Source organism: Macrobrachium rosenbergii, chromosome 52 (genome assembly GCF_040412425.1).
Source record: "Macrobrachium rosenbergii isolate ZJJX-2024 chromosome 52, ASM4041242v1, whole genome shotgun sequence".
Lineage (NCBI taxonomy): Eukaryota > Metazoa > Arthropoda > Malacostraca > Decapoda > Palaemonidae > Macrobrachium > Macrobrachium rosenbergii.
Genome location: NC_089792.1, coordinates 22,116,192 through 22,126,634, shown reverse-complemented (window position 1 = coordinate 22,126,634; position 10,443 = coordinate 22,116,192). Strand labels below are relative to the sequence as shown.

Here is a 10,443-nt window from a genome sequence, read left to right as displayed (position 1 = left end):
AACAGTGAAATAACTATGTTAGATACAACAAAAACTGCAGTACATTCATAACAACTAATATAAAAATAACATTTTCAATAGATCCACATTAAATTATTTAAACTTCACTTAGAAACTATCACCTTTAACAAGCTGCATATATAAATTACAATCTAATTTCTTCCCAAATTTGTCATAAAAGCATACAGTATAAGCTTTCTGAACTACAATATTATGTGTACAGTCAAAACAACCCATAAAGAACTATGGCAAGTTTGGAAATATACTCTACTTTCAATCCTCATATGGCTAACATGAATGATTTCCTTGGAGAATCAGCCCTGCCAGACTGAGTGGTAACCACCCTAACATCACAAATGTATGAGCAATGACAGTTTTGGTAATGCAAATTGGAATTATTCCTCAAATAAGTTCCTTTGTTGAATGATGGCACTAACATTTCACTTTTCTGCACACTGGTCTTTGTTTTTCTCAGACCTAGTTTAAAATAATTTATACATTCATGTTGCATGAAGAGAGGAGATGAAACACAGATGTCAGAGCAACAGTTGATATAGAAATAGCAGGGAAAAGACTTACAGGGAGGCCCAAGAAATAACTGAACAAGGTGATACATGATAACCTAAATCTGATGGGAGCTCAGGCACAAAGAGCCTAGGGCTGATAAGAATGGAGGGAACTTATTTCACATCTACCCCATTATAAGGGTAAGCTGACAAACAATACTGATGATGATAATGGCACATTTTTGGCTTAAGAACTACTGATAAATATTGTTACAAAAACATTTGAGACTTGCCAAAATTCTCAGAGTAAACATATTTGAAAGTACCAGAAGTGTTATAAGTTTAGGCAGCAAAGTGCATCCACAACTGGAGGCTCATCAGTGAAACTAAAAAAATATGCTTCTTTTTAAAATTATGCTGGAAACTATCTGTTCTCATGATGAAAAATATTCAAGAACTAATAACAGTTACATAGACAAAAGAGCATAATTACATTCACAAAATCAGCTTTAAAAGCACACTGACATTACTGGAGTAGCAAATTAAATTACTGTATTATATTAACTTGATACCGTTGTATGAAATGATTAATATAAAAAGGAATACATAATATACCATCTGCTATCACAAAAACCTATCAGGACATTTCATGAGTTCAATATTAATAGCTACAAAGTTTTTCAAAGTGATATGAAATATTACGATGCCAACCCTACAGAAAAATGGTTTTGAATGTTAAATAGTAGTGAGTCGCATTTCTGGACACATGATTATCCTAAAGGGTTTGTTGTTGGTCGAGATGAAAATTAGGGCAAGGTTAAGTTATAGAAATTGGACAGCTAGGTAGGAAGAGGCCAAAGAGAATGGATGAAAAGTAAAGGCAAAAGCAACACAGCTGGGAGCAAAAGGACATTGCAAAGAACTTTAAGTACCATCAAGGTATGTAATACAAGGTACCCCCAATATGGAGAAGACTTGATGACGATGGACTGAAAATTGGTGGAAAAATATTGGTGATGGCTGCATTATGTCATAAACACTGGAAATACAACATTTACATGAATTATTTTTGAAAAGAAAAGTGAAATTTTATACATATATGAAAAAGATAAGATTTTTACTGGTACCCCAAATATGGAGAAAACTGGAAGACAAGGCCAGACTGAAGTTTGGTGGAAAAATACTGGCGATGGCTGTATCACATTATAAACACTGTAAATACAACAATATTTAAGTAAATAACTTTTGAAAATAAAAGTGTAATTTTCATGTAAGAAAAGGTAAGATTTTTACTGACTTCAGAAAAAAATTCTTCTCTTGGCATATTTTTTGCAAGCAATTATTATTTGCAAGAGAGAAAAATACAAACCATACCAGAGTCAGTTATATAAAAATTGGAGTTTGACTGATGCTTGCTGCTAACATAGGACCACTGAGCATTTGATTACATGTACAGGGAGACACTGTCAAACTGAAATATTACATTTCTAGGGTAAAGTATCCATCAACTTAACAAAAACAATTATATCTATTCATACCACTATGGTCTTTATCTCATCAAATATCACAGATTTAAAATATAGTACTCTTCAAACCAATGTTAGTATTTAACCAGAGACCTGGAATACCAGTACATAATATACTGTGAATAAACTACATAGAAAACTTTATAGAAACATGACAGTAATGAGAGCATCACTGGAATCCAGCAAAAGCTGGTTTATACTGTAAAAAACAGTGTGTATGGATTCAGTGCTTCATTTTTGTACTTGATCAGCATGCTACGCACAAAGAGAAAATGAACCAAAGTTACTAGATTTGGGGAAGGGCAAATACAAAATGCTGGTAAAATTACTAAATGCAAAATTCAGGAAGCACAAGAAGCCAAACGTATACAATCAGTTATTTGAAGAAATGTACAAAAGATCAAGGCATGCAAAATCCCTGCAGGTTCATGTGAAATACAATTGGGAGAAGATCTAAGGTGACAATGAACCCTGCAGTAGATGAATTGTAAGATGTAAATCCTGCAAGTAACCAAGACATTAGAATTAATCATGGCCAAGTAGGAAAGGAACATAACTAACCATGGAAAGCATCTGTAAGATGCTTTGTTGTCTGGACATCCCAGGTTAAACTGGGATGCCAACAGTTATGGCCATACTCCATTATAGGCTGAATCATACTGACTATTGAGAAAGCTAAAATCACAGTTTTTCAAGTACATAATTAGAACACATTGCTACCACTACTGGTGGTGTTGAAGGAGAGATTTACCCTTTGTCTTCAAGAGAAAAATGCATATAATGATACTAGTACCTGGACTTAAAAATTAACTGGAAAAGAATGTAATATGCACCTTTAGTGATGATCTATCTCTACTCATATGAGCTAAAAGCCAGTCAGACCATAGAATCCTAGAAACTTAAGATATGGTAATTAAAAGCAACACATTACAAGCAACTCATGTGGAAAATATACAATAACAGCATAAACATTAAACAAATATATTAAAACTTAACATATCTTGACTGCATATTGGCAAACTGTGTACGTACTAGCTCATTATTACAGAGGAATGTGTAAATTCAGTAAACAATGTTACTTCTTTAAATCTAAAATGATACATCACCAGAATCACTGATTTTCATGTTACTCATTTCAACTACTTCAGTGGTTTTATTTTCAATGGAATTAATAATTAATCAAGCGCCACCTCCAGTGTTCGGGCTTTACTGGTAAAACCATCATTGTCCAGGTAACAGCCACCCATAACACGAGGCCCTGAATACTTGTTGCGGCCGTGCATCACCCTCCAGTTGTCTATGAGAAGAAGTGTACCTGAAAGAGAAATTAATTGATACTGCATTTGTAAAACAGAACAATATTTCTATTTCAAGAAATATTATGAACCATAAAAAAAATGTGTCAGCACTGCATTTCTTCAACAATGGAACACCTTTACATAATGCTCTCTATACTTCATGGTCTTCTTAAGCCATTTCTTCCTTCATCCTTCCCATATATCTATTTAATATTTTCTAGTCATTTTCATCTATATCATTCCCCTCTGTCTCTTCCTTCAAATAACATCTCATTAAACTCTTTGAATTACCAATGCTGCCTTCCCACACAAAACCAATGTCTTTGTTTTACCAAGAACCCATTACTGTATAGTGTTTATAATTTAACCCAATTTTTGTGATCAATAATATTCCACCAGTCAATCTTTTACTTGACAAACAAAAGAAACGCAACAGCCAATAGGTAGCTCTGCACTTGTGCACATGAATCCATCAGTCCCCAGTAGATAACTGCCATTTTTTTTGTCTGGTGAGCTATTCTCAAGACACAGAGGTTCCCAAACTTTGCAAAATTTTTTTTTTTTTTTTAAGGATTGACTTCATTAATTTTTATAATCATCATTCTTGCAGGTATTAGTCCATTCATTTTATCTCCTTATTCTGCTTGCACAACCAAGAATTCTAGTGAAACCATCAAGGGTTTCTGATGTCTTTTTGAATGGAATTTAGCATACAATTTCCAGTAATTTTATGTGATTTGAGGGGATTTAACAAACTACTTTAATTAAGCTAGTACTAATTTTCATTGTTTTTCAATGATTTATGGGGTATTCTGCTATTTCAGTGTCAGTAGAACTTCTAATTACAAGCATTAAGTAGTGTTTAATTTCAAAGTTAGTATCTGTCAGTTTTCTCCCAATTTTAGGTTTTGGTTTCAAGAAGTTCCTTAACCCCTTGATGTTGCTTTTGGTAGTAACAGTCTGTTTTCATATACTAATTAACAACATAACTTTTCTCTCTGTACATTAGTATTTCAAGTTGGATGTCAATTCAGTAGTGTTCTAGTTTATCTAATAAAACAGGTTCAAGAGATTTCCCCACTGGTGTGGGACTTCCTTTGAAAACTGAATCCCTTTGCCAAGATGTGGCAATCTCCAATAGGTGAGCTAATCTCCCTGGGAAGGTTAACCCCTTGCAGTTAGTTCAGGATTTGTTCTCTGCAGTAGCAACACAGACTACCATCCATTCACCCCATCAGAAATCATAAGAAATCTTTGTTGATGGGGGGGACTTGGAATCTCAAGGCAAATTTCCTACAGTTCCCCTTTTCCTTTCTGGAAGTCCATTTTTTCATAGATGCATTAATTCAAAGGTGAGAAGCCTAACTTCCAAACATCCAAACCTCTGAGACTTGGTCTGTACAAGACAAGATGCATCATAAAAACTACTTGAGAGATGAAGGCAGTCTATATAGGTCTTTAAGCCTTTGTTCCTCACAAGAACAAAACAGTAGGGAATGGAAAACATAACACAGCTTACATTAGGGGAATGAGACTAGAGATCCTAAATCACAAGTTTTACCTAGACTAAGACCAACGATGTGGAAAGCACCCAAAGGTTCATTCCAAGAAGGCACATGGTTGCAGGCAGCCTTAACAAGGGGAATCATGTCCTTCCTTTGGAATGGTCTGTCCATCTCAGACATTTCACAACCAGCCTCTGCAACCTGGAAGACAGATGCCCTGGAGGTGTGTGTCTTTAATCCATTTGGTATGAAACGAGACAGTACTGTATTGGATAATGTTTGAACACCAAACATTTGTCAATAATTCTAATGGCACCTTATTAGATGCAACACAAATAGTTTGCTGACATTCTAATTTTGCTAACAGACAGTCCTAACATCACATTCAGTGATATCACAGAAACATAGAGATGTTAGGTCTTTACTCTTGGTGATCATCCAACATAGCTTCAGGGTTAGAGGCTTTTTAGCAGATATTGCCAAAGTTACCTCCAGGCCTTGCAGTGACAATTTATATCAAGTGAAGTGGGCCCTATTCTCTAGTTGGCAAAAAAAATGGAGAAATTCATACAAACAATGACTATTCTAATTTTAGTTGATTTTGTATTGACAAGAGAAGCACTGGTGAAATAAATGCCTTTATTCTAATTTTAGCTGATTTTCTCTTGTTCCTAAGTTATCAAAAGATGCTGTCAGGTCTCCCATCTTCATAGACTTAGCATAAGATCTTCAGTGAAATTTAAAAGTTTATGTCATCATTCTGAGAAGGCTCCCAGATGATAGGTAAGCCACTCATTTTACTACTGATGATCTTAATTATCTCACATTCATTTAACAGTACTGTATAATAATTAATACATGTCTAGATATTTGTCTCTCCAGCCCGTTAGCTAGGAAGTCAAATTTCATGGCAGCTAGAGGAGACCCCTACTAGGGGACGATGCCATGACCTGGCTTGGCCTCGCACCATTCCCCGACACCAAAGTGCAAGGTCGCTTCACTGTTAACCACACTAAGTCTTGGTGCTTTCTGTCCTCCCCTCACTGGCCACGTGTCGGAACTTCTAAAAGAGTGGCCTGAATCCATCCTCTGCAAGCAAGCTCCATGCACAGATGCAATAAGAATCCTGTTGTCTGACTCTTCATGTTCTGGCCCTGCCCTTGTGAAACAATTGCCTTAGAACACTCAATTCCATCTTGCCATGTGCAAGATACTTCTGCAATCGACAGTCCACAAGGGCCACAGGTTAGGGCCCCTCAAGCATTAATGTTGTGCTAGCGTGAAATAATTTTATCAGCCAGTCTTACATGAAGTGTTTTATGAGATTCGTGTCCAACTCTTTGTAGGGTTGTAGCCTACTCAGATTTCTTTATTTGCTAACTGTAGTTATACATTTTATGGCACATAGCAGGTGCCTTGATTGCTGAACTGCCAGCCTGTCCATATTAATTCTAGTTGCAAATCTGTAAATATATTAATTTAATATAACCGACTGGTTTGAAAGGCAACCTTCCCATTTTCCTTGAATAGATGTAATATCAAGGTAAGTCATACTATTAATTACATTTATTGCTTGTTCTGAGATCTAGGTGTTGGCCCTATGGCAAAATTTCATTCAAAATTCAATTTAACTCTTCCAATCGGACTCAGAAAATAACATAATATAAATAATAACTATAATGAATAAATAACTATAATAAAAAAACATGAAAAAAGGATAAAAAATATTTTTTGCTGCAGTAGTGATGTTTGATTATCCCCTGACCCCACAGTTCCAAAATCCGAAAAATTCCCAAAACCTAAACATATCTGGCCCAAAGGATTTTGGATAAAGGATTGTGTACCTGTAAATAATTTAGCAATTCTTCCATCTTCATTAGTTGATTTCTAGCATTCCTTCATCTATCTTCAAGGCTTTGGAAATTATAATTCTGGGGAATTTAGCACTGAATATTAGGGCTATGATATATGGATTTCTCATTAAACAGTCTAATTTTGTAAAAAGGACGTTTTAGTTTACAAATACACTCTGCATGCAGTTGTTTTATAACTCAAACTCCCTTAAAATAAAAAATAAATGAAATACTGTACCTGGTTGTAGTTTCAGCCAATGTTCATTTCTAGAATTTTGTACTATTTTCCCAAGATTTCTCATATGTAAATAAAATTCCTGCATTTTTCCCACTGGAATACTTGCAAGAGGTGCTCGGTCATATATGTTGTACCTGGAATAATTATTGAAGTTGAGTATTTCATAATGAAATTTTGTGCAAAAATAAGCATAATGGAAATCAACCCACAGTCAAATGTGAAATAAAGAAATAAACTTCTACTTGATGCCAGGATCAAACTCAGGATCTCTCATATGAGAAAGTATGGCATTACTAACTATACCACAGTCATAAATTTCATTGGAACCTCAATACAATCAGATTCAACACTCTAGTAGTACTTACTGGTCTTTTTTTCACTGCAGAAAATGCATTAGGTTCACTTACATGAATAAGTGAAGGCAGACTTTTGACTTTGACTGCACTTAGTGCCTAAACATGTTGTTACCTGGGCTGGCTGTACAGCCTGTATACTAGCAGCTTTTACCAAAGTCCCCAACCCAACAGTCATGCAAGTGTTAGTGCCTGGCATGGTTGATAGTAATCCCTTCTTAATTCTACCATTTGTATCAGTAGTGGGTCAATTAGTTTTGTAAAACTTTCATTAACTGGTATGCAAGCTATACAGCCCACCCAAGTAACTTTAAATACTTCACATACAAACCAGCTTCCTTTATGTTATTTATGGGGTGGTTGATAATACCCTAGTGCACATAAAGTATATGGTGTATAATGCACCCTGTCATCAAATCAAGTTTTACCCCATCTGCAATTATCATTCACAGCAAAATTTGATACAGCAACTACTGATCAACTTGCAAAGTTCCTTAAACCCAAACAGTTAAAAATAGCAAAATTTTCCTGCACAAATACAAACCTTCGGTCTTTACATAGGATTTTGCTTGCGAACATGAGCTGGTACAGCTGTTAACTTTCAAACAAGGTCGTTAGCTACCGATGGCAAGGGGGGAGCCCTGCCCACCTGTCGGTCTGCATTCCACTTTGCTTTGAGCTGCTGTCATGTGAAGACATCTCTGCATTTCTCTGCCTGACTGCCATTTGCTTTCTTTTTTTGTTTCTGTGCTTGATACAGTATATGCTTGTTTGTGATCATTTGCCGATTATCAATAATGCAAACCTCTAACTTACATCAGCGTAAGGAAAGGAAACCTTTAATAATTGGAAATTGCCCAGGAAAGGACAAGCCTTGCAGTTGGTTCCTATCCTCCCTTGAAACAGACCCTCACTCATTATACTGTACTTATCATGCCATTAAGCATGACTGCAATCAATCGAGTCCTTGTAGTGACCGTTGAGTCTAACCTTCCAAACAGTGGGTGAAGTTTGCTCAGAAAAAGAAGAGAGAGAGAAGAAAGTTTCTCCTGTGTCATCGGAGTACAATACTCCCCTAGTGACACTGGAGATTCTCTCTGGTACCTTCTTTCTCCCGGCCAAGCTTCCACCTACTGTTGCCACTCCTAAGGGAGCAGTTTCCCCTTTGTTGTCTCCTAATGCTTGTCATAGAGAGCCATCAGAGGAGGGGAGGATGCCCAGTCTGACTACTCCCAGCGGTTTCCTTCCACTTTCGGAGGGGGTGTCCTCGAAAGGACTCTCCCCCTAGGGGTGAACAGGGATTGCCTCTCCTAACCCACATTTTTTTACAGGTGCTGTGGAGCTCGAGGAGCTTACAGAGTTATGGTCCCCCAAGCCTTCTGGGGCATGATCCTCCGGGGTAGCCAAGTGTTTCAGGTTGATCTCCCACCGGCTTGAGGGCCACCATTACGGCGCCGATAACAACGCACTTGCCTCCGATAGTGTGCCCCAGGTGTTGCCTTCCACTTCATCTTCACTTGGTGACATCCTCCTTGATACCCTGCTGTCCAAAGTCAGCCTTGGCTGGAAGAAGAAGTCAAAGGAAAGGAACAGGGAGTCTTCACCATCGTCTTCATTTTCATCTTCGTCGAGTGCTGTCACCTCCTCCCCCATCTACTTCCAAAGCTAGCAAGCAGAGGAAGTAGGAGGTTTCCTCACCCATCAGCAAAGCTAGCAAGCAGAGGAAGTAGGAAGTTTCCTCACCCATCAGCAAAGAAGTCCCGTAGGGCTTCTGGCGGCCAGCCTTCCTCCACGGAGAAGGCTGCCAGGTCTCTCGCTAGCAGTAACCCCCATACTGCAGCTCCCATTGCCAACTGCACGGGGGCAACCAATTCCTGGGCTCCACGGACTCCCAGTGCACCGGTAAGAGTCCCAGGAAATCACCTTACTGGGCCAGTAAGGGTCCCTGGCCTATGGATCCAGGCTGTCTGCCAGCATGGCCCAGTGAGAGAAAGTGAGTAGACAGCAGGCAGGCACTCACTCATTCCCTCCCCGCTCTCCAAAGAGAGCAGCGCAAAGGTCCTGGAACAGTGATGCTGGCCTACCAGCCCACTCACCTGGGCAAGGCAATGGGAGGTCCCCCATCCAGTCTTCTTCTACTGTAGAGGTTTCGGCTTCTAAGAAGACTGTAGCACATCTCCAGGACAGCCCCCATTCACATTTGCGTGATTGGGACTACTCTCCCTAACCCATCCGGCTGTTGCCACTGCAGGTTGAGACTGCCCACAGCCTTACTCACCTGCTGGGAATTTGGCCACCAGCAGGCTGGGCAAGGGTGCTGAGGATCTCTCACATGTCCCCTCCACCTCCTTAGGGGTTTCCAGGAGCCAGACCATTCACGCTCCCATCTCAGCCCGACCACGGAAACATGCATTCCGGGTTTGGTCCTTAGACTGGAGCAGTTGTATGCTCAAGTGGTTGAGATATTGCCAGGGGGCTCTGGCGAGCATCCCTCTCCTGCAGAGAGAGTAACTCAGAAGGACTGTGATCTGGAAGGACTCGAGGGTCCTATGCCCCAAGACTCAGGCACCCTGAGTTAAGATGAGTTTCTCTGAGATCGTCTGTCTGATACAGCAGTATAACTATCTTGAGGAAGAGTCCAAGACCATGGCTTTCCCCGTGGACCATTCTTCAGCCATCGAGTCCTTTTGGGGACCCCAGAAAGAACCCAGGGTCTTGATGGGCTTGCCATGGTCTGGACTTGCTGAGGGGGTTTTGGACCATGTAAATTCTCTTGTGTCTGGGCAGGAGAATTCACTTTGATCTAGCTCATCATGCAAGACACTTCCTCAGCCTCTCACTTGCCAGAGGAAATATTACATACCCTCGGAGAGGCCTTTTCCAACTAAACAGCTTGAACCAGACCTACTTCATCTGTGTCTGAGTCTGTTGCTGGATCACTTCCATGCAGAAGGAGTTTCCTTTTTTGCAACAGGAGGCAGTGGTAGTGGAATTGGCTGCCATGGCAGTTTTCCAAACAGTTCCTGACTGATCTTTGGTCCCCTGCTATGGCCAAGATTGCATCCTCCTCTTCGGGACCTCATACATTTGAAGAGGAAACCACATTCAGGAGACCACAGCCAGCCAAGGCATAAGCGAACTAAGCTGTTGCCTGGGGGCCCCAT

The 10,443-nt window shown here is 39.3% G+C and overlaps 1 protein-coding gene across 1 annotated transcript in view; it reads right to left on the bottom strand.

Annotated features, from left to right (window-relative positions):
- Positions 1–10,443, bottom strand: part of Tmlh (Trimethyllysine hydroxylase) — a 33,803-nt gene continuing 23,360 nt past the window's right edge. Inside the window, exons 8-9 of the mRNA XM_067095966.1 lie at positions 6,927–7,060; positions 1–3,347 (exon numbers count right to left, since the gene is read on the bottom strand). Coding sequence (XP_066952067.1) covers positions 3,208–3,347; positions 6,927–7,060 — 274 coding nt within the window. The 3' untranslated portion in view covers positions 1–3,207. The remainder of the gene's footprint in view (positions 3,348–6,926; positions 7,061–10,443) is intronic.